The sequence below is a fragment of the Haliaeetus albicilla genome, chromosome 12 (assembly GCF_947461875.1).
Source record: "Haliaeetus albicilla chromosome 12, bHalAlb1.1, whole genome shotgun sequence".
In the NCBI taxonomy this organism is placed as follows: domain Eukaryota; kingdom Metazoa; phylum Chordata; class Aves; order Accipitriformes; family Accipitridae; genus Haliaeetus; species Haliaeetus albicilla.
Window position 1 is genome coordinate 19831742 of NC_091494.1, and position 24114 is coordinate 19855855.

At 45.3% G+C, this 24114-nt stretch overlaps 1 protein-coding gene across 2 annotated transcripts in view; it reads right to left on the reverse strand.

The window, feature by feature from the left end:
- Positions 1–23426, reverse strand: part of FANCI (FA complementation group I) — a 26291-nt gene extending 2865 nt beyond the window's left edge. The window contains exons 1-34 of one of the 2 annotated variants that reach the window (XM_069798450.1): positions 23236–23426; positions 23039–23111; positions 22323–22453; positions 21759–21915; positions 21621–21678; positions 21120–21161; positions 20486–20609; positions 19484–19569; positions 18593–18725; positions 18272–18364; positions 17636–17772; positions 16634–16814; positions 15954–16041; positions 14636–14766; positions 13928–13998; positions 12902–13016; positions 12393–12515; positions 11203–11271; positions 9843–9944; positions 8831–9010; positions 8615–8736; positions 8058–8222; positions 7324–7503; positions 5836–5999; positions 5343–5419; positions 4757–4873; positions 3959–4010; positions 3230–3357; positions 3028–3096; positions 2812–2899; positions 2320–2501; positions 1658–1714; positions 1520–1579; positions 717–803 (exon numbers count right to left, since the gene is read on the reverse strand). In XM_069798450.1, the coding sequence (XP_069654551.1) occupies positions 717–803; positions 1520–1579; positions 1658–1714; positions 2320–2501; positions 2812–2899; positions 3028–3096; positions 3230–3357; positions 3959–4010; positions 4757–4873; positions 5343–5419; positions 5836–5999; positions 7324–7503; positions 8058–8222; positions 8615–8736; positions 8831–9010; positions 9843–9944; positions 11203–11271; positions 12393–12515; positions 12902–13016; positions 13928–13998; positions 14636–14766; positions 15954–16041; positions 16634–16814; positions 17636–17772; positions 18272–18364; positions 18593–18725; positions 19484–19569; positions 20486–20609; positions 21120–21161; positions 21621–21678; positions 21759–21915; positions 22323–22453; positions 23039–23111; positions 23236–23319 (3726 nt within the window). In that variant the 5' untranslated portion in view covers positions 23320–23426. Of the gene's footprint in view, positions 1–716; positions 804–1519; positions 1580–1657; positions 1715–2319; positions 2505–2811; positions 2900–3027; positions 3097–3229; positions 3358–3958; positions 4011–4756; positions 4874–5342; positions 5420–5835; positions 6000–7323; positions 7504–8057; positions 8223–8614; positions 8737–8830; positions 9011–9842; positions 9945–11202; positions 11272–12392; positions 12516–12901; positions 13017–13927; positions 13999–14635; positions 14767–15953; positions 16042–16633; positions 16815–17635; positions 17773–18271; positions 18365–18592; positions 18726–19483; positions 19570–20485; positions 20610–21119; positions 21162–21620; positions 21679–21758; positions 21916–22322; positions 22454–23038; positions 23112–23235 lie in introns of both variants that reach the window. The other variant, XM_069798449.1, reaches the window with a different exon arrangement.
- Between the last annotated feature and the right edge of the window lie 688 nt (positions 23427–24114).

The window sequence follows — 24114 nt, forward strand, 5'->3', positions numbered from 1 at the left end:
AGGCAATGAACACGTTGCTGTTTCACCACATTTTTGCCCTGTTTATTTACCACCACTAATGTTTGTTCCTCATGGTGATAGAGTGGTAAAAGGAAACACAGCATTTCAACCCATTTCCATACATTCGGGGAACAGTAGGAAGATCATGTTTGTGGTTTTTAAACACTTAACATCACAGGAATGTCTGGGACAACCGACTAGACAGAGGAAATGCTAGCTGGGAGCACAAAGGACATAAAAGACCAGGAACCTGCCAGCCTGCTCACTTGCTCCCAAACAAACCATCCAGTCATTCTCAACTGCCTTACTTTAGTGGAATGCACTACTTTAAATGTACTGACAAGAAACACTTAAACAGAGTGCAGTATTGGTTCCAATAAATTAGCCCAGTTCTGTAATTTCATAGGTTACCCCAAATTATAAAATATCAGACAAGACAGACTATCCAGACTTTACCTTTGTTTCATGTCTGTGAGCTTTTAGGTTGCATTTAGTGAAAGTGGGGGTTTTTGGGTTGCTTTTTTATTTGTTTGTTTGGGGTTTTTTAGACTTTTCTTTGAAGTTAAGGCAGAATAAATTTGATTTTTACTTAAAAAGCCCAAATGACAACTTGTCATTAGTGATCTATAAGAAGCCACCAGGTAACACAAACCTTGAGGTATGATCCCCAAGTTCAAATACAGCCCATGTTCTATTAGAGAGCGAGTCAATCTTACCATGACTGTGGAGATTGCAGCAGCTTCATCCTCTTTCTTCTTCTTTTTCTTCTCTTCTGCAAAGCTTAAGCTCTCACTGTGGATATTCTGAAGGAGGATGCCAAAAGATGGGGCATTAGAGGGTAAGCAGGGAAGACAGGCCTGCCAAGTAAGGCCAGAGAAGTCTTTGCTCTGGCCAGCTAACAGCATTACCAGCTAGATGACAGATACAAGAATGGAATTGGGGGTAATCTCAAAAAAAGAAGGAAAGACAGACTAATTTAATAATTTATACATTCAGAAATACATATGTGTGAGAAGTCCCCAGGAGTGGTAGCTCTGCACACCACTACACTTTCCCCAGTATGCCATGTCTGTTCTATAATTCCTCACTCAAGCACCCAATTCCTCTCCAAACAGCTAAATCCCATCTTTAGCACTGCAGTCTTCATCACCGACATTACTTTACACTGTGATGACTGCAGTGTTGTTGACCTTTATCTGCCATTGTCATTAACAGCAGTATTAATCTCATTAAAAAAAAAAAAAAAATTAACACGGGGCGGGGGGGGTTGAATAAAAGCTAAAAACCAGCTCCCCAAACAGTCTTCCTTCCTTGCTCAAGCAGAAATCAACATGCTTGGCCCCAATGGTGCTGAAATGTCTTATACTATTATTTGACACAGTAAAGCTTGAAATATAAGAAACTCAAATCACGTCAAGAAGATTAATAATTCCCAAAGGTGCCCATGTATTGCAGCTGATACACCATGCAGCATCAGATAGACTGACTGTGATTTTGCCATAGTTAATTTAGGCCTTACCTGTACATAAGTAATGAATGAATAACACTGTGGGGTCAAATGGGAACCTGAGAGCTTCACCTGCAAAGAAGCAGAGGTTGGTGTTACTCCCAACTCTAGGCAATAAGCCATTTTCTCCAGCAATTTGCTCACACTCACCAGCTTTTCTAGCCTTCCTGGAATCGTATTCGAGGTGCTGCGGCAAGCTTGGATATACTGCAAGGAAAACATAAGAGAGTTTCCTCTACGTACACTGTTTCCAGCCAGGGCTCAAAGCAGCTTGTTTAATGGCACAGTGGGGAGGGCAGATTTGCAAGAACTATCCTCCCCAGTGGCTTGCTATATCCCAAAGGCCACGTCTGCATTCCAGAGCTGTGAGAGAGCTAAAAGAATTCACCACCTTGTCTCAAACTAGGTCCACTGGCCTGTTTTCGTGGCCCAGTTCCCCCAGGTCCGAACGTGGCAAGGGCAGGATTGCTGAGCACTGTCAGAACATCACTAGTGTTGTTCATTGTGGCGCACAGCTGTGTACAGAGGAACCTACAAGATACACTGGGAAGAGCCACTCCAAGCCACACACAGCCAAATTCAGCTGGAGAAAAGCTTTCCTTTATCTCCACTGGTACAACTATCACTGCTGCAGAAAGGTCATGAAATTGAGGGTACAAGAGCCAATGAAATAAGGACTCAGCTCCTGCAAGAGATCAACAGCCCAGTTCTAAGCATAGCTGCTGCCAGGGGTCACTGTGAGCTTGCTGTAGCAGATGGGGAAAAAAGTTTTTAGAGCCCAGCCAGCCCACTGTCAGCAGAGCAGCACTCACATGTTTGATGAGGGAGGTGAGAATTGCGTATGTCTTGCTGAGGCTTCTCAGCAGCGTGTCCACACAGCTCCCTGCAGGGAGTGCTGTTTGTACCAGCTCATGATAAACTGTCAGTAGAGTTCCCAGCTGCAGAATTACACCTTTCTCCAGAGTCTGGGTTTGGTCTGATGCCTGAGAAGAGTCTTCTAGAAGAAAGAGATAAATACCTGGTGAAGGTGTGTCTGATGAATCCAGTTATGGAGATGGGAGGCACAAAAGACCACCTTTGCATCTGGTGCACAAAGCACCAGTGTGGCACAGGGAAAACAATCACTGGAGGGATTTTGTGACAACACTTTCTATCTTAACATTGTTCATGTTGAACCAGCTCAAGGGAGAATTTAACCTGTCCTCAGATGATGCTGCCTCAAAATCCCCAAATATCTTTTTGCTCTCTAGCTTCATCTGTTTTTGACAAAGGTGTAACAGTAAGAAATGGACCACTTTTATTACCTGATGTATCTGATCCCAGACTGGTGAGTTTCTTGATAAGCCAATCCACCTCTTCAAGGACCTTATCCACCTGACCCAGAAGCAGCAGCTAAGACAGAAACACCAATAACAAAACAGGTTTTTGGAGGAGTTTGGCACAACAGGAATCTACAAGCCGCTTGTAGCAGAGTAGCCCTGGACACTACAGGTTGTTCCATACACACTCTTTTGACTCACACAAACAGTAGGGGCTGCAGTCTTGGCATTCACTATGGCGAAATGGGACCGACTCTCCACTTCTATGTCCTAGTTGGAAGAGAGAAAACAAATTCCGGTGAGTAAAACTTTAGCTGCTGCCACATAGTTTGCACCAGAGATGCACTCAGTTCTGCCCTGACAGCACTAAGTGGTGAAGAGTTAGGCTGCTTCTGTATCATACCTGATCTATGTCTCCCAGGCAAGCATGTATGTCTTGTGCGAGTTCACGCAGCAGACTGACAGGACTCTTGTACAGAACATGGAGACTGAAGAGCAGAGACAGCAAACCCTTGCAGCAAGCGATATCCTCTGTGGGGAAGGGAAAAGAAAACAACACATTACCAGGTGCAGAGCTCCCCTAGCTATTTAGGAACATCAGACATCCAGTGAGGGAGAGTCTCAGATTCAGTATGGATTTAACAGTCTGCATTCCCAGAAACGTACACAGTAGGTGAAAATTCTATTAAAATACCGCAGTTACAAAAGCAGAGTTTACAGCATTGGGCATCCCATGTAATATTGCAAGGGGAAGTATGGCACACCGGAGCCCTCAGCTCGTAGAAAAATGATGACCAGAAGCACTGAGGAAGCACAATACAAACTCTGGCAAGAGTAATATCTTTCCAGAGTATAAATCCAGATTTGAGCAACAGATGTGCTAAATAATAAGGGAGAAAAGTCAAGTAAGTAAGTGACTTCTCTTTCTTCAGCAATGCTATTTATAGAGATGGAGTTTCTTCCCTAATACTCATGCTAATAACCACAATGTCATGGCAATCTGCCACAGAATGGGACCTGAACATATCTGTAACAAAGAGGTGAAAACGGGACAGACAACAGCAGAGCATCTAAGGGTCTAATATCAGATCTGACACATCACATCTAAACATGTTCCCCAAAGCTTACTTACCGAGAGCATTTTCTTTGCAAACTTTGACTGTCCAAGTCAGGAATTGAAGGAACTGTAAAAGGGGAGAAAAGATATCATGGCTTTGAAACAGAATTTAAAGCACAAAACTAATAATAATAATAATAAAAAAAAAATCAAGACAATCACAGCAAAGGTTGATGAGCAGAGTCCCCTTCTGGCAGAAAGGCACCCAGCCATGCTCTGTGAAGTTTCACAAGGGACACTTAGCCTAAAAACAAGTGAAAAGCTGAGATCCAGGACAGGGGAATGGCTATACATTCCCTTGGACAGAGTAACAGCTCCATTTAATTTAAGGTAAATGATGACTCCAGACTTCTGGCACACGTTTAGTGCAGTCCCTAGCTTGTAAAATGGGGGCACTTTAGAAAATGCCTCCTTGCATGGAAAGAATTAGGCACTCAGACAGTTTGGACTGGTCACAAGTCTGCTGGCCTCTTTTGGTTCTATTCCCATGTGGAAGCCATACCACAACTAGGCTCTGTTAGGAGTCCCTGCTCAGGTGAACAAGTCATTCAGACTCCATGTGCCCAAAGGCAGGATCAGAACATGCAGGAGTGGGGTGGGAAGACAACTTGTTCTTAACTGTCCTTGAGGGCATTAGACAGGAGTGTGCTTGATAACGTAACAAAACTGTCACTTTGACATGGTCTGGTCTGCAGGAGAATGCAGAACACACACACGTCAGAGCCCTCAGATGTCAACTCAATCTGATAATCTTCTTCCCACACCTATGGCTACAGCACCCATCCCTGCCACCCCATGAAGGTTGTGAAGTACCTGCTGAGAGGCTGGATCCAGGAGTTTGGACAAAGTGGAGAGAACTGTGATGAGTGACTGTGTTTCCTTGGAGTTGAAGTCATCTTCAGCACTGCTGAACTGGTTCACCAGGGACCTCTGATCATGGGAAAGAAAGATAGAGTCCCTAAGTGTGCATGCTTGTTGCAGGGCTATTTTAAGAAACAAATAACCAGAAGCTGCAGCAGATAAAGGAATCAGCAACAAGGAGAATGACAAAGAATATAAAAAAAAGGACTCTTCTAAAGAGCAAGTGCTGGTTTTTGTTATCAGTGCTTACATAGAGGCCTGCATATGATTCACTGTGACTTTTACAATACTCAGGTAAGTTTATGCTGCACTGAAGGACCCTATAGCTCTGTAAATACATATGCACTTCAATCCAACTCTGCACAGCACCCTGAATAAGCTTTCCTTAAGAATCAGAAACCTTTCTGAACTGCCAGTGAATCAGTGTCACAGTTGCTATCACATACTCAATCCTGTGGTCAAGCAACAGAGAGCTAGCAGCATTTTCTGCCAGAATTACCACTGCTTTGGAACACTTGCAGCACACAGTGGTACTTACCTGAAACTGTCGGATCTGGAAGGCAGCTTTCTCTGTGACATTAATATCCGTTTCTTCTGCGTCACCATCAGTAATATCTGGCAGAGACAGAGAGGTGCAGAAAAAAGCTAAATGCCAAGAGCAGAATACAGGATTTATTTCCAAAAGTGGGAAAGACTGCAACTGCTCACAGCTAGAGGAGGAATACAGACTGCAAAACCGTGGTGAGCACAAAAATGTGTTAAAGGCAAACTTCAGATAGACGAATGCTATATCAGACCCCAACTATCCTCTGCTGACAGACTGAGAGCTCCATAAAAGCAGGTAAAGGTATCTCTGGAACTTGCCTCTGGTGTGAAAAACCAATGCTACTAAGCCTACCTTGTTACTGAGAGACAAGGACCAGCCCCCTCTCTCCCTAGTTATGGATAAAGGGCACTGGGTCCCTAACTGCCTACACATGGGCTGGAACACGAATGCTAGAAACCAGAGCAGAACTGTATCATGTGCCTACCCAGGGCTTGTAGAAACTGAGGGATCCTGGCAGTATACAGCTGCTGCACCGTGTTGAAGATCCGCAGCAAACCTTCCAAGCACAGAAGTGAAATGCTTTTGCCCTTCTTCTTCCCTGACTCTTCAACAACAGTGGGAATTGAAGTGTACCTCCAAAACAGAACCCTGCAGGATGGGAGATGAGTTAACATCACATGCTCCAGTAAAGCTGGCTGCACAGTGCAAGAACTAGTTCAGGGCTAATCACAGATTCTACTCTAAGGATCATATTTTTAATATAACTAAATTGGAAGGTCCTTTTCCTATAGGAAAGTGGAAGAAGAGATCAATATTTAAGAAGAGTTTGTTTCAATGTCAGCAAAACAGCTACTGCATTCATCCTGCACACCTAAATAATTTAATTCTTTCCAGGTGCCAAGGGACCTTCCAATCCCATTTCAAGTCCATCTTTATACATTCATTTCTTCCACCTGGCTTTGCTTCTCTCAGACTACCCAAACACTGACCACTGGTGTCAAATCTGTCAGTGACAAAAAGAGCTTTTCTCTTGGCAGTTTGAATCTCTGAAATGTCAGATATCACTATAGGGCTCTATATAAATAAAATCAGAAAGGTAAAGGCAGGCAAAGCAAAGTGAAAAGCTTTGAAGAAAGCAAAATTGTTTGGCCCAAAAGAGACTTTTCTATTTGTAGGCAAACATCTTTTCCCTGCTCCCCTAAGCCCACTTCTTCCCTTTTTTGTTCCCCCTCCTTTCTTCTCATTAGTTCTGTTGCCTGCATAGATGATCTTATGCTGTTTCAATGTCCAATCACGCAAAACATGTAGCTCACATGTAGTCCTAATGACTTCAGCAAAAATAGCCTCTATTATTTGGGGCGAGACACAAAACAGGCATTATTCATGGCAGGGGTAATTTGCATTTTGTGCTCTCTGCTGACTGGGATCTGAAAAGACCCCATGCAGATATGACCTAGATCCCAAAAGACATTTACATGGTTCACATTCTTGGATTTCCAAAGGATTAGATGCATGAATGTCTTCAAGCATCTTGCAAAAGTCCTAAACAAATGTTTTCTAAAGCATGTGTCTCTCTTACATCTGTTTTATACTGTAACTATAAGTTAATTTTAACTTCATTGCATCCCAGAGGCCTCAAGAATCCAGCCTGTAACCATCCTACCTCCTCTGTGACAATGAGTGATGAATCAAAAGTCAGAAAGAGGCTGAAAATGAGAGTTCAACAGCATTTGGTTCTTCCAGGCCAAGTACTGTTATTGGAACTGTATCACTCACTCTGGCACAGAAACTGTAGTGCCTCCACTTGATTTCTCAGGAGCAAAGAAAGGCAATGATCTGAACCCAGTAACAATAACTGTTTTAAACAGTATAGACTGCATTCTTCTTTCAAAACCCTACCTGAGAATCAAAAATCCCCAAAATGCATTGCTGCTTTTTAGGGGTGATGTCTTCACATGCCACAGTGACTCACCGTGTGATTTTGCAGAGGTTCTGAAACATCTTCTCAGGATTTTGTCCATCTGGCCCATCAGTTTGTCCTGTCTCCTCCAGCTGCTGCACCTTCTGCAGAGCTACACTGACAGCATAGCGCAGGAACTCTGTGCTGGAGCGCAGAACTGCCAGGCTCTCCTCATGGCTTTGGGCATTGTCCCTGAAGAATCAAGAACACTGTCAGCGAATTGAAGATGCGCTGAAAAAGCATGGGGATGGCCTACGAGATTCAAAGTCTAAATATGCATTTACAAATAAAATCATTAGCTGAATTCAGGGTGGAAAAGACCCTTTGTTTTAGCAGCTTGTAGTGAACACTTGGAGAATAGAAAATTCCACCAGCCTTTCCAAACACACTAACAGACATGGTTGAATGGATGTCTGGCTCTGTTCCATAGAGGACTTGAGCTCAACACTGGAGTTTGTCGTCTGGGGAATGGCCCAGGACTGGAAGAGCAGAGACCCTCCGGGGTCTTACAAGTCATAAGCAAGGTCCAGGAAAGCTGGTTTGTCAATACCAGGAGTTGCACAGCTATGGTTCCTGTCTGGACTATGATGCTCTCCAGACAACAAGTGCTGTTACCATGCATGCTTTCTACAGAAATGAAAATGCCTGTACTGTGTATGCAGCGCACAAGACAGCCAGCATGCAGATACCACGAAAGCAGCTTGGGAAAAGGCCTTAAAGCTACTCCAGACGTGACACCTTCTCACCTGAACAGAGCTGTGAGCAGAGTAGATACAAAACCCATGGACAGGAAGCTTCGTGCAGTTTTGTTGCCCAAGGTAGATTTATTCTTTCCAGCTTTCTCCTTCAGGATTTCAGAGAGTTTGTTGTAACATGTAAACAGGCCTAGGACATCCTCAAACTTGTTCTTACTGCAATAAAGTGGCAGAAAACATTAATGGAGAAAATCCAGTCTTACAGTTTCCCATTTAGAAGCTTCAGTTGCCAAATTACACAATGACACTTTCTAAATGATAAAACCATGACATATGACATCTCCCTGCCTCCCTAACAGTGCATTCCATTCCTCCTTAACCTGCTCTTCTACAAAATGTCACATCCCATCTCCCACAACACACGACATTCAAAAGGAAGACATTCCCCAAGGTTCTGTGAATATCTGTGCCACAAGGCACTCAGTCAGAAAATATCATTCTGATTCTGTGTTTGCACTATTATCCTGTGCTTGCAATGAGGCTGTACTCCAAAGAGCAAGTCACAGTATAGCACAGCTAGCGCTGGAGGGTAAGATTTGATGTTTTACCTGAAATTCCCTATGTTGAAATTGTACTCAATCAGGACCTCACAAATTCCCATCACCTGAATGGCATAGATGTTATTCTTTACACCAACACCAGAAGACAGAGAAAAATCTGCTGATTTGTCCTAAGAGGTAAAGGAAACAAGTGAAAAATCTTTTCAAAACCTGACAAGAACTCAGTGTCTTCTTCCACTGAGTCAAACTGAAAATCTGATTTACCAGTTCAAAGTCTTCCAACTCGCTCTTGATCATTCGTCGTGTGACAGATTCTAGCATCTCTTCAAAGTTTTGCTCAAATCCCACATCCTCCTCCTCATCGTCGTCTTCAGTTCCTTGGCACAGATGCACAGTGCTCTTATACCAGGCGAGACAGTGTTGGATGCAGCAGAGCAGATGGGCCTGAAGGAAGCAGCCACACAATCACACTCAGCCTTCTAGCTGGAGGTCACTGGCAGAAGTGGACACAGGCCAGACTGTTATAGTTGGATGCAAAGAGCCATAGCTGCCTTCAGAGGTTCACGTGAGTCTCAAGAATATGCCTCATTCCCAGAATGAGGGGGATCTATAATCCTACACACAGGTACACAGTTCTAGCTTCAGACAACGTTGTCTGCCTCAGCTTGCCTATACGGGATGTAAAGGCTTAACTCCCACTGCTCCCTCAACACAGCTACCTCAACTGCTGAAAGAGATGGAAAGGGAATTTCCAAAAGGGCTCTCACTCTAGCTGAAGTGTCTGCTCCCTTCCTGCGTGAGCTACTGCAGTACAACACGGAAGCTTCCTTAGGGGAAAACGAAGTGATTAATTTGAAATTGTTCCCTCAGAAATCCAGTGAATCATTGAGGTCTCATCTCCAACAATTTCAGAGGAGCAAAACCAAAGGGCAGATTCTTCCCCCTGCTACACACACATTGCACGACTATTTTATGTGGAATTAAGTTGAAGGAGGAGGGGAAAAAAAAACAAAACAGGGTAAGCTCAATAGAGGATAACAGAACTACACTATTCCTAGAGCATTTTTCACACAGGTCCCCTAAACCACTATGCTAGCAGAGCTCTAATAGATACCCTGAGACAGAGGTGAGAAGCCCAGCTCTATTGTCATTAAAATAATTGCTCCAGGCTAGAAGAGGCTGAAGAAACTCAAGGTATTCAGCTTATGTAGCAGCACAACTAAAATGCTATGGAACAGATGAGCTTGCAGCTGTGGCCAGCCAGTATAGCTCCTACCAGTGGTTCTTGCAGAAAGATTTGATCTCCTTGAGCCATAATACATCCCTCAAGTTTCAGTGGAGGCAGGAGGTCTGGCTGGGGCAAGTAATATTGCTTTATCTGCCAAAGAAAACAAGAAATAAAAATAACCAGTTACTTGGTAACTGAGCCTCTTAAGTTCTTTGAAAACAGAATATGATAATCTTTGTACTCCCTTCTACAGAGTGAAAGAAAACTGGCACTATAGTAATGGGACTGTACACGTACATGAGCCACGTCATCTGCTCTATTAGCTATTAATCCCCTCCTGAGTTGCTTATGTACCTCTCAGGGACACGTCACTGCCCTAGAACAAGTTTATCTGACCACTTGCTGTTGTGTTGCCTCAACATGCAACATCGCTTACACTTGACCTGCAGTGCTACCCATCCTTTAAACAGTGAGGAAAAGTAACTGCTTCAGCTGCTTGTCACCCATACTGAATGCTTGGCCCTGTTATGGCATCCAGCTTCCTGGCCTAAGGGTGCAGACAGTTATGGAGGCTACACTTGCCACTACAACAAAACCATGAGAGACCATGCTTGCACCAGTTCCTGGCTGTGTGGCATACCAGAGGAAGGAGATATGCACTGACTACTGATATAGGATCAGAACCAAATAGGCCAAGTTATATACATAATGATGCTACAAAATTTTATATATTTACACCAGGTTCCCATTAAGTGCCCTCTGCTACACAAAAGCTGCCTTGGCTCTGTTCATCTTCCTTTCTCAGGCCCTATACTGTCATGGGAAAGCTAGAATTAGTCAGCATGAACTCTACGGATGATTAAAGGAAAGAAAATTACTTGTTTCAAAGAAAGCACAGCCTGTCCAATGGATTGAGGAAATGTGATTGTCTTGTTGCCATGAGCAACACTGTTGGGGGATGAGTTAATCCTCCCAGATCCTACATGGACTTGGGTATTCTCCCGATGGGAGGACAGCAATAATAATTACTGTGTCAGCACACATCCTTGGGGAAGTATGGGAAGGTAACTGCTGTGCACTGCTAAGGAACAGGGAGCGCACAAAGCACTTCTCTGGGCTCACACTTCTCACAGCACCTCAGAACTGAAGAGTTGGAAAGGGCTCCAAGAGATCCTTTTTCTTCCACCCTGTGACAGGATATGAACCAGTCTCCAGACGTTTACCTAGTCTGCTCTCTCAACATAGCAGGGATTTGAACACCTCCTTAGAGAAGTGCTGCAACACTTAAACACGTTTCCAGTGTAAGGGAGAACTATTTTCCCAATATGTAACCTGAATTGCTTGCCATACCGGGCGCAGTGCAGAATTCTTAGAGTCTCTGCAGCCATGCCACATAGCAGTACTTTACCTGGGACAAAAGCGTTTCCATTATAGAGCTAGCCAGCTGGGAGTTTCTGCGAAGGACATCATAAAACCCCTGAAGACAGGAAGAAAAGATTGTTGGCTTACACAACAAAGAAAATGAACCGCGTGCATAATAAGTTGGCATTATAAGACAGCAACGACCCTTTAGCACTGCAAGGAACCATGAGGAAGTAACAATGTGCTCAGCGTAAAACCCCATACCTGGCAAAGCGAAGGCACGACAGAAAGAAGGTATGAATCAGAAAGAGTATGAATTTCCTCACAGGGGCCCTCTCACAGGCTGTATCTCCCTAGCAGCGGTGGCATCAAGCCCAGAGTGACTTTCACTGCTATTTAACACTAGCACTAGATCCAACTTCAAACTGTGAAATCCTGCTTCAAAGGCAAAACAAGCCAGTGGGGAAACTGTAGGAGGCAAAAAATCCTTCAGACGGAGAAAACTCAGTGGATGGATAAAGCAAGCACAAGTCTTATAGCAACAGTGATGAACACACCCAAAACTTGCAGCTCACCAAAGGTCAGTCCAACCAAGTCAAGAAGGAAACAAAATCTGTCTGACCTGAACAGTTTTTTTTCCTCAAGCTTGTACCCCAGTTACCTCCGGAGCCAAGATACACACCCAAAAATGGCTCTTTATATTAGGCCATTTGCCACAAGAAATCTAAGGGACAAACAAGCCTTTATAGAAACTTGCAAAAGGAAGAGGAGAAAAGACAGATCCCTGATGCAGTCTCTAAGGAAGTTTCCCCATACTCTCCAGTCAGGGTTTTCTTCCGAGCCCATCATTAACTCCCAGCAACTCTGCATCTATCCAATGCCTGTTATAGAACTCCTCCTGGTCATCAAACATGCTTCCCATTTCTGAGGCCACACCACAGGAAGAGAGACTTTGACACATTTTTGCTTTTAAGCAATGCATGAGATGAGGAAGATACATCAATGCGTCTTTGGGCTTATAATGGTCCAAAATAAAAAGAAGCAGAAGGATTAAAAAAAAAAAAAAAAAAAAAAAAAAAAGGTAGTCCTTGGTACATGTGTCCCATGAAGAACATAACTGAGATGATAGGTTGTTTTCCACAATAATGTGATCATTATTTACCTGGGGATACAGTAGAACCAGACTACAGAAGAGCTAGTGGCTGTTTAAACGGAGATTGAAGAAACCGTGTTTACCTCATATAACATGAGTCGAACATCCGCTTGCTGGCTCAGACATCGCCTCAGGCTGCCCAGGATTTCAAGGCAGAAGGCCTCATTAGCTGCAGAATTATAGCAGGCATGAACATCTGCCTGGACCTGAGAGTGAATATTAGTCACATCATACTGGTTACAATTCTCAAATATCACAACACAGAAGCAAGATGATAACAGGCCTAGCCCCTAAACAATCATTGAAATAGTCCTTAGTGTGCTGCCAGGCTCTTTATCATCATCATGGAGCAGTGTGAATGCTCCCCAGAATACTGGTGCTCTAAGAGAGAATGACTCTGAGAAGCAACATCCCTAGGCCAGCTTCTCTTTGCACATTGCACTTCACAAAGCTTTCCTTCCAGGACTAATCCTTACTGAAGTTATATTTCCATTTTGGGGAAACACTCTGCTCTTGAGTTGTTTCAAACAGTGCATATTAGACACAAGACTGTCTCATACATCCACACCAGGGACTGCAGAACAGTACTTACCTGAGTGGCACCAATGGCCTGGCTGCACTGGGAAGAGGACAAGCTGCCCAGAACCTTAAAATTTCTTAACAGAAGCAAAAAGCCAGCAACCGCAGCTTTACGAGCATCGAGCTGCCTGTGAGTCAGGAAGGAAAGAGAAGCATAAGGAAAAACGGAAGCAAGAAGCTCAGAAGAAAATACAAGATCAACTCAGCAATGAAAAAGGGTCCACAAATAAAGTGACTGGGCCCAGTGGAACTGTATTCCCCAAGAGGGCAGCACAGTCCCAAGTAGTAAAGAGCTTGGCAGTTTGCTGGGAACTCCCTTGCTCTACGGTCTCACAACATTCTATTTCCTTTCTGTCCTTGCAATGCTCACAGAGGTAGAGCCCCAGACCAAGACCCAAGCATTAAATGTCCGCTGAAAACTGGGAGAGTCTCACAGAGCTCAGAGTTGGAAAACTCCTCACAAAAAGCTGGTGTTTTGCTTTGCTCACCGAAACCCCAGGTCTTTCCCAAGACCTTGAATAATAATCCTAAATTATGAATTCTGCATTCATAACCAGGCAGCCACTGCCCAACAAAATCCAGTCTATGTTCACAGCATTATGAAGACAGCAGGTTGGTTTGCTCAAAGCATTACCAAGACAACAAGCCTACTACTCTACCACCTTGTATGGGATCAGAGGGAAGATGGCAGCTCAGCATTCTGATCAGTGGTTCCTTCCAGACTCTCCCTAGCATCTGGAGGTACTCAGCTGTGTAGACACATGTTGGAATTGTTTTTAATTTTGCCTACTTATTTGGAGCTCCCAACAGCTTTTTGAATTTCCAAAGCCTATTCAGCTGGGGTTGGGATTTGTTTCTCAGTTCAGTAGAGCTGTGACTGTATTACAGTCCTAGGCTAAAGGGGTAGGAGATGTCACCATCTAGTTATGGGAAGAACATAGTAAGAAGACACTTAGCCAAAACAAACAAAAAATACTTCTGCTCCAAAAACATAAATGAGTTGTAGAAATCTTTTCAAAGAATTCCCTTCCCAGCTTACCTGGAAAAGATAGCTTTTTGGAGAACAAGTATCAGGGAGTCCCTCACTGACATGCTGACTTTGAGCAGAGGCTGGAAAGGAAGATATACTTTGGAGAGAAAAGCACTAAGGCATGCCAAGCCCTTGGGGCATATGAGCTCATCTTCCTCAGGCCCATCTGGCCCTGCATTTCCAATACTGTCATCAGTACAGTAGGAGAACCAAAACATTTTAAAACAGTATAAAATTAAACCCAGAAAACTGTAGCAGTGAGACACCTTAGCAGGTTAGTGAGGACACCGTGCAAGCATTTGGGAAAAGAACTGTTATCCCCAGATTGGACGAAGCAGGTAAAAGTTTAATGCCAGGGCAATATCTCATAGTGACATGGAGCTTGGAAGGAAAAAAATCAATGTGACAGCTACAGCTGTTCAGCTAAACACTGTATACTTAGTTTTTGACACTGTGCAGCATCTGGGCATCTTCCAGATGAAAGGTCAGCACAGAGCAGTTTCAGTACCATGCCAGACTGCACCATATGCTTTTTGCTAAAGGGCACATGCAAATCCATGCTTGAAGAACAGTTCCATGCTACACCGAACAACCTACAGCAAAGTATGAAGGTTTATTTTACGAGGAGGGTTATTAGATCATGCATATAATTGTGGCCTAGAGCTGTCACTGGAACTAAACTAGCAAGGATATTCATGGAGAAATGCAAAGCTTTACCTGTACTGCCCGGAGGAGCCCTTGCACTGTGTCGATGGGCAGAAAGGACAAATTGTCAAAGGTCTCTGTAACTTTGGAGGATGAAGTCTGAAGCACAAGAGGAGCAGACACTACAATATTGGACAGCAAGTCTGAAAAATAAAAGAACAAAAGGAGCAGCTGCTGCCAAGGGGCCAGAAAAGCCTAAGCAAAAGATGTCTATAGAGCTAACAATTACAGAATAATTAAAGCCCTTCCATTACACAGAGAGGTCGTGACAGGAAGAGCATAAAAAAATCTGAGTTCTGCTGCAGGCACAAAGTGTAAAATGCTCACAACCCAGCTGAAGGGCCTCGCCCCACCAGAGGGCACTGAGGTATAAGAGAAAAGGCTGCAGCACAGGCATCTCAGCAGCCCCAGCGACTCCCTAGTACCTGCCAAAGGACAAGGAGGAAGGCAAGGCTAGGAATGTGTAACAAGTTACTGACTGACGGATACCAACTTTCTGTGCATCAGCTGTTCTTTGGCAACTGCCTACAAACATATTTTTCACCTGTGATGAACACAAGGTAATCTGATGCAGCTGACACCTCAGTAAGAGGGGAAGGAACAACCCATTTTCTTGGCTTCAGGTCACTTCAGCAGGAACTTCAGAAAGCCAGTTGTATCCTGGGCTGCATCAAAAGAAGCGTGGCCAGCAGGTCAAGGAAGGGTGATTCTGCCCCTCTACTCTGCTCTGGTGAGACCCCACCTGGAGTACTGCATCCAGCTCTGGAGTCCTCAGCACAGGAAAGATATGAACCTGTTGGATTGGTTCCAGAGGAGGGCCACAAAAATGGTCAGAGGGATCAAACACCTCTCCTGTGAAGAAAGGCTGAGGGAGTTGGGGTTGTTCAGCTGGAGAAGAGAAGGCTCCAGGGAGACCTTATTGTGGCCTTTCAATACTTAAAGGGGGCTTAGAAGAAAGATGGGGACAAGCTTTTTAGTAGGGCCTGTTGTGATAGGACAAGGGGTAATGGTGTTAAACTAAAAGAAGGTAGATTTAGACTAGATATAAGGAAGAAATTTTTTTACAGTGAGGGTGGTGAAACACTGGAACAGGTTGCCCAGAGAGGTGGTAGATGTCCCATCCCCAGAAACATTCAAGGTCAGGTTGGATGGGGCTCTGAGCAACCTGATCTAGTGGATGATGTCCCGGCTCATTGCAGGGGAGGTTGGACTAGATGACCTTTAAAGGTCCCTTTCAACCCAACCTATTCTATGATTCCATAACTTGTTCTGAGAAGCTATGTTCTGAGTGTCCACGGAGCAGGACAAATTTCTCTCTCTTTCCTGTTACCTATGAAGTGGCTGACAGGAGACACTGCTTTTGTGAGGACTCTGTTCAGGACCTGCTCAAGAATATCACTTCTGATGGGCTCATGAACCTGAAATGAGAAAGAACAATAAATAAAAATCAAAACCTACGTAAATTTCAGATATTGCTATACCTCACAGCACAGGCATTGTGCAGTACAAAGCAAATCCAGATCTGACAGGTAAGCTGGGACTGGTTGCCAGAAGTCCCCTTTCAGCTAAATTCACACAGATCAATTCAGATTTCATCCCAGGCCAATCAGAACCAGCACATCAGAGGCGCACACACAGTATACTCAGAACATAATGCGTCAGATCACTGAAGTGGTAAATTTGCATCCCACAGATGAAGACACTGGTTTCAATCCTACCTCTGACAGATTTTCTTTGTACCTCTGAATTTCTCTATCTTCTCTGCAGTTTCTTGGAAACTGTAATAGGGATTATGCAAGTATCATGGTAGCTGGAGGAAATTAGGATTAGGTCTTTATAAGGATGGCCTCTTCCAGCTGGACAGGGGCAAATAGGAGACTAAATCTAGTATTCTTGGTAAAACACTCATGATGGATACAGCAGACAAGGTTTTGACACCATTTACCAAGAGAGAATAAGAACAGAGTCCCCCACCGACCCAAAAAAACCCCTCTCTAAAACATACACTACCTTAAACGTTTCCAGCAGGATACTTGCTCCCAGTCTGCAAGCCTGCTGAGCTGGTGTTTTTGAAAGGCCATAACTGGTATCAGCAGCTTTTCCTCCAAAGGGCTTTTTTGGTTCATATGATTCCATTAGGCTGAAGCCAAGATCCACCAGACCCTGAGTAACATGGTCCCAGCCAAACGCACTGAGGAAAACATGAAACAGACAAGGAAAGAAACAATTTAGTCACAGAAAAGGTTTAGATTAGAGCAGTCTAAAGTAAAATCTTCTGCAGTTATTCCAGGGTCCAAAGCAGTAGTGAGAGATGCTTGATCACTCCAGGGAAGATGACATCCCTCACAGCTCTATGACTGTCTTTAGGCTGAGGGACAGGTGCTCAGCACAACATGTCTTGCAGTCCTGGTTCTCCAACCATCAGACTTCCTTTCTAGTCTGAAGTTTTCCTCACTATGGGGAATGATATGCACTCAAGTCTGATCTGAACGAGGCAGTAGGCTACAGTCAGGATGCACAAATACCCTACTGATCCCAAGATTTTCAAGTCAGAGAGGAAGACAGAAGAGGAAAGCCTCGCATCAAACTAAAGGACGACTAGTGACAGATCACAGAGCTACCCCACAGGATGTTTAAAGGACTAACCATGTGAGGGAAGAAAACAGTGAATCTATCACTCATCCCTTGATCAGAACACAAACTACAGCCGGCAGCATGACTCATACTGTCAGCTGCTTTACCAGTAAGAAACAGATAGGGTCCCAATCAGTTTAGTCCTTTGTACCAGCAGATGCCAAGATTTGAGGTAGAGGGGGCGGATTTATACAGCTGCATTTTGTTGCTTTTTTTTAATTCACCAATATAAAACTGGGATAAAAACTTTGGATTTTGACACTGTTCCCTGCTGACCTGCTCAGCAGTATTTAGCATCCCAGAGCATACTAGTGAGGCTGAAACTCTCTCCCCTCCCAAAGCCCATTGAGCGTTCTGCAGCGTGTGGCAATAACACACCTATTTTTCACCACTTCCAGAATTACAGCGGTTACATCATATTGTTGAGGAAACAAATCCTGCAGAAACTTGGAAGCCTGAAGGAACTGCAGGTCCTTGCAGCTTCTTGTGATTGATGTTTTCAAGAAATCAAATATCTGGAACATAAAATCATTGAGTGTGAGGAAATGATCTTTGAAATGGGACCTGTATAGTCTTGGGTATATTCCAGTAAGAGCACCAGCCAGAGCACAAGTACCAGTACAGCCTGCCAAAAATCTTAACTCACTTCTTTCTCAGGACAAATACACCAAGCTCATTAGGTGCCTCAAGGAGGGTAACTTGCTGCCAGATGCTCTTCAGGTGGCCAGCACAGAGCCAAAACATTAAAAAAAGACGACATTGCTTTTTTTCTCATCCTACAAAACCAATGCACAAGAATCACAGCTCTGGAAAATTCTGATATTGCTCTGGGGTCTTTTATAGTGTTCGGTAAACTACAGCGTACCAATGATCTAACTGCCTCCCCATGAGCATCCTGAAACCATTTTAAGCCTAATTCTGATGGGACTATGACCTAACCATGCTTCCTTTCCTTTACAAGGAGTGCAGTGTACATCCCCAAGGAAGTTCTCTGCAAGCTTATCACCCACATACCTGCTCTTGCAGTCTGTGTTTTACTGCAACCGATAGCAAAAGAGCCACGCTGAAGGGACACAGGGCTCTACCAGGGTCCTTCTGTTGCTCAGTCTAGAAAATGGCAAGCAACAGTCAGAAAGCTTATCTTCAACTGCAGCATCCTGCAAATTCAGGGAAACTATCAGGCACACAGCTCTTCAAACATATTGTAGCACTTTTTAAAGTGAACATGACTGCGATCATAAAAATTATTAAATCCCTTCTACAGATAACCAATTAATTTTAAAAAATGCTGCTCCAACATCTTTAAGAACAGTGCCTGCTCCATCTTTATCATACCTTTAGAAGTCTGATTAGTTCCTCGCCTAGGTCCTGATCCAGGTTGATAACAGAAACAATATGGAGAATAACCGTGCCTTCCACATGTCGGAGTTGGTCTAGGGGCATTGTGGCTACCTCAAGGTCCACTGATCTGTAAGTTTTATCAGAAAAAAACCCCAAGCCATTCAAAGCCATAAATCATTTCTTATATATCAAGGAGGACATACTTGTATGAGGTTTAACAATTCAAATTCAAGGAGCCCTGGGTGTCCTGGTTTCAGCTGGGTAGAGTTAATTGTCTTCCTATTAGCTGGTATGGTGCTATGTTTGAGTTCAGTACGTGAAGAATGTTGATAACACTGATGTTTTCAGTTGTTACTAAGTAGTGTTTAGTCTAAAGTCAAGGATTTTTCAGCTTCTCATGCCCAGCCAGTGAGAAAGCTGGAGGGGCACAAGAATTTGGCACAGGACAGAGCCAGGGCAGCTGACCCAAAGTGGCCAACAGGGTATTCCATACCATGGCACGTCACATCTAGTATAGGAACTGGGGGGAGTGGGGGCGGGGGATCGCTGCTCAGGGACTAACTGGGTGTTGACTGGTGGGTGGTAAGCAATTGCACTGCGCATCATTTGTACATTCCAATTCTTTTATTATTACTGTTGTAATTTTATTAGTGTTATCATTATTAGTTTCTTCTTTTCTGTTCTATTAAACTGTTCTTATCTCAACCCACGAGTTTTACTTCTTTTCCTGATTTTCTCCCCCATCCCACTGGATGGGGGGGAGTGAGTGAGTGGCTGCGTGGTGCTTAGTTGCTGGCTGGGGTTAAACCATGACACCTGGGCAGGACCAGGGTGACTACAAATACCCAGCTAGTAAAGAAAGGGGATGACAGAGAAAGAACTTACTGTGGAACCCTCTGTTCTTCCTTTTGTCTCTTATCCAACTGATTGAAAAAACTGATGATTCCTTCTAAAACAGTCTTCTTACTGCCCTGCAAGGCAGGACATTACTTTAAGCCACTGCAGGGCCTGCAGTATCCCAGAGAACTACACTCTATTCCCACACCAATTACAAATGTCATGGTATCCTTCATTTCCCTTCATAAATCGCTGAGGTGGGGGAGGTCTCCTGAGCCAGTCATTTCCAGATGAAGCAACTCTGGTTTAGTTTGTGTATTTCCTTTGACTGCACTTATCAAAGAGTTGGAAGAAGCTGAAGCTCTCAGATGTTCTGGTTGTTTTAAAAGTTGTTATTAATTAGAAAGGATCCTTTATGTTATAATCAATTGGGAAGGCTTTCAGACTCCTAACCTTAAATCTAACAATACATTTTGGCCAGTAGACCCAAATGACCTCCTATAACACACAAAGATCTTGTCTTTGACTGGATCATTTTGGCATTGACTTGGTCACAAATGAAGTAAACAAAAGAGCCAGATCACCCTGTCAAATGGCAGAGATGTCATTGGCAGCTGCTGCTTGCAGGAAGAGCACAAGAGATGAGACACTTCCAGTACAAGTCAGACTACAACCCAGAAGACAGTCATACTGCATAAGCTATTATTATAGCATACAGAGCATGAGCAAAAACCACGCTTAAGAACACCGAAAAAACCCAATCCTCTCTACTGCCTGCTAGGTCTATGCTTGTCCCTTATTTCCCAAGTGTCCTTCTTTCCCCACAAAGAAGATCAAGATTGTATCTTCCTCTGAGCAGTCAGCTTCTTCAGGCTAGAGGGAGTTAAGAGGAAAAAAACAAACTACTGATGTCCTGCTGTGTCCTGCTCCCCACAGCACAGTTTGGGAACAATCAGAATCCCTGCCAAAATCCAGCCTATAGCTCAGTCTATACATGTTTTTATCTCATGGTATATACTTAGGGGGAGGCCAGCTCCTGTGAGCTTTTACCTTTGCAGAAAGCAGCAGCAGCTGATAGACCAGAGGAGGAATTTCCTGCAGGTCTAATTTGGAGAACATCCTAAGGACCTTTTCCACCACAAACTGCAGCTCCTCTCCCAATAGTGGAATATCCCTGTTGGATCAAAGATGCAGCCTAATCATTTTTGCTAATTTCCTTCAGAATCCCACAGCAGATTCAACCCATAACTAGACAAAGGGTACTAACATACAGACAGGCAGGGAGTGCTCCTAAAGTCCTTACCAGAAGCAGTTGCTACAGATCCCTAATACCTTATCACTGCCCCAGGATTCTCTTCAACCTTTGATGCTTAGATCTCCTCCACATTATGCTTGTTCATTAATGTTAATTTGCCAAGGCTCACTCACACATGGAATAAAAACCATGATGTCCAGTGAAGCCTGTCTAGCTGGGCAGGTATGCCCAGTCTTTGGGACATGCCTGCTCAGCTGCATTTTGTATCCAAATGGATCTGATGTGGATGTTCATCGACCAACCATCCATGGGGCTGTGTCTGGTATGGTCAGACCTCCTATTTGTACTTGCCCCAAACTACATGTGAAATAGGACATGGATATGACTACAGCACAAGAAAGTGGTGATGTTGAAGGGAAAGAAAATTACCTGAACATGTTGGCAAGATGTATTACACTCCGAGGATCCCACCTGATAAAACAAAAATACATTGGAAAATTGAGAGCAAGCAGAATTACCGCTTAGCCCTTCCCTACTCATACACAATTATTCAATGTCACCATTTCCCTGCTGCATTCTGATACTAAGATTAGAATCCAGATTTCCACTAGAAATCACCGCTGTCACCCTAACCACCCAGACTTATAATGGTTCTGAAATGCCCCAGCCCCCACAATAACAAATGCCGAGAAAGGAATAAAAACAAGCACTTCCTGAGATCAGTTCAAGCAACACTATTACAATATCTGGGAACAGGGTGTTCCCATGCCTTCCCAGCCAGAGAAGACACCATCACGGAGGGCACAGATTCAAAGATGATAAAACAGGACACAGACGGTGACATCCAGCTCATCATGATGACTTTTTCAAAGCACAATATGAAGCACGCTGTTTTGCCATGTGACTAAGAGCTGGCAGAGATGTACATACTTGCTGGAGCACAGGGTATTTATCAGCTGTTTCTTAAACTCTTCCCCATTCAGTTCACCTGAAACAGCAAAAGTCTTTTAGGAGCTGATTCCAGAGGAAGGGAGGACAGGCTGGGGAGAAGGAACTGAGAGGGGTTACCTTTCCCATAAGCTAGACTCTCCTTTGAACTGGCCAATGCAGTGAGAACAGTGGAAAACAACTCCAAGGATTTCCCGTTAGACAGGCTGCCGCCTTTAATAACATCAACAAACAGGGTGGCAAGCTCAGCCAACGCATGGCCTGGCAGCTGGCGAGCCTGGGAGAAGATACAACAACATGAAAGAGCCTGAGGCAGTGCACAGAATTCAATGTATACATCCAAACTGTCACCAAAACCCAGCAAAAAAGGGCAATGTTTCTTGAGTGAAATGTTCCCCTAAAAGGGGAATTCAGCCCCAACATCTCTATTTTGCACTGCCCTTTATAGAACAGAGGAGTAAATCAAGCTGATGTAATTATAGGTTTGGAGTTTTGAGTCTAAGCCTAAATATCCAAAGATAATCACATTTACACACACAGCAAATTCCAACACCAGCTTAGTCCAGAGTAGATCTGTGGAAAGGACACAACTCATCTTCCTCAGTGGCCTACTGAAATATCTCAATCTACATAGGAAACAATACCGAGCAGAGCCCAGGAAAGCCAGACCAAATGAGCTTCTACCTCCAGCATCAGCAGTCCTATGATTTCAGACACCTTGCCCAAATGCAGGTCCCCTGACTCCACTAGTGGGACACAGTGCTTGTAAAGCTGAAGCCTCCTGAGAACACCGCTTGGCTGGGAACAAGGGGAGCCTTACAATGAGAAAATAAAGAAAACAAATAAGGAAGGGAAAAAAGGTATTTAAGTAACAACATGTTGCTAAACAACAAGAAATTAGCAGGGCTAAACTGTCACCTGACTGCAACTCCCTATTTTATCTATCTGACAAAACAGATAAACAGAGCACAGAAAATGAGAACTCGTGGATAAACAGCTAAGCTCAACTCAACCCTGTTATCACACCCTGTGGTTCACTCAACCTGCTGTTGGAGATCAGGAAGTGTGAAAATGTTGAGAAGAATCAGCTTGGCAATTAAGTCTCAGCTGGCCAGCCCAGTTCTACTCCAAGGTACCTAAGGGCTCCCAAAAGCAAAGCCCGCTTACAACAGTTCATAAAAAATATATTAGTCCAGTTTCCTGTTTCCCCACATCTATTTTTGGATGTCATCTTTCCCCGCGACAGCCCTGACGAGCTGGTTTTTACCGAAATTGACACTTCCTTGTGCTGCTGACCACTTACTTCACCCAGCCAGCCTGCAACCCGCCGGCTCATTGGCAATCAGCGGGGCTGGGGCCACAGCCCCGCCCCCCCGCAGCACAGCTCGGAGATCACCCACCTTTGAAGATCCCTCTTAGCAAAGCTGCCGTCTCCTTCCCCTTCAGGGCCTGCGTGGTCACCATATCGCCCAGCTGCAACGAGAAGGGGATGCTGTGAGCTGCACCGCACCCGAGAAGCCGCCTTCGCCCGCCTGACAGGGCGCACGCCCCTCCCCTTCCCCGCAAGCAGGACCCAGCCCGCCGGCCACCGCCGCACCTCGCCCTCCCCCAGGCTCTGCAGGGCCTCCTGGAGCCGCTCGGGAACCTCCTCGGCCGCCAGCGCCAGGATGCGCTGGGCCATGGTGCCGCGGAGGAGCCCGGCCGGGCCGGGGACGCGCTGCCGGCGGCCGCCGCCGCCCTCCGGGCCTCAGCTCCGTCACCCCGAAATTCCCGCCCGGAAGTACCGGCCCGTCACCCGGGCAACAGCTCCCGCCCCCGAGCGCTCACTTCCCTTCCCCGCCACCGGCCGCTCCCGCCTGCTCCGGCCGCCCCGGGAGATGGCGGGTTCGAGTCCCGCGGGGTGCAGAATGGCGTGGGCTGCAGGGCAACATGCGGTGCGTGGCAGCATAGGGTGCAGGGCAGCGTGGGGTGCAGTGTGGCACGGGGAGCAGGCACGTGGGGTGGCAGGGCGGTGTGGGGCGCAGGCAGGATGGGGGCGCGGGGTGGCGTGGGGCGCAGGGCGGTGCGGGGTGCAAGCAGCATGGGGTGCAGGCGTATGGGGCGGGCAGCCGGGGGGGGGACTGGGGCACTCGGCACAAAGTGCCCATTCAGGGCCACCCCGCAGCAGCAGCAGTGCCCGGCCCCCGCGGGTGCCACCCACGTGGGGTGCAGATATCTTCGAGTAAACCCCTTAATTCCAGGGGGCACGAGGGGTGGCCTTGGGCGCACGAGGAGGTTTAGCCCGCCTTTAAGCAGCGGGATTTAGCCGTAGGATACGGTGCCAGCACAGCGTGGGAGCTTTTGCAAGCCCCGTGCTCAGGGGGAGCGGGAGCGGATGCTGCAGAGCAAGGGGGAGTGGGTTCGCCTGGGGCCAGGGGCCGTGGGGAGGGGGATAACCAGACCTGGCTGAGAGATCCCCAAAGGGATTTGGCCACAA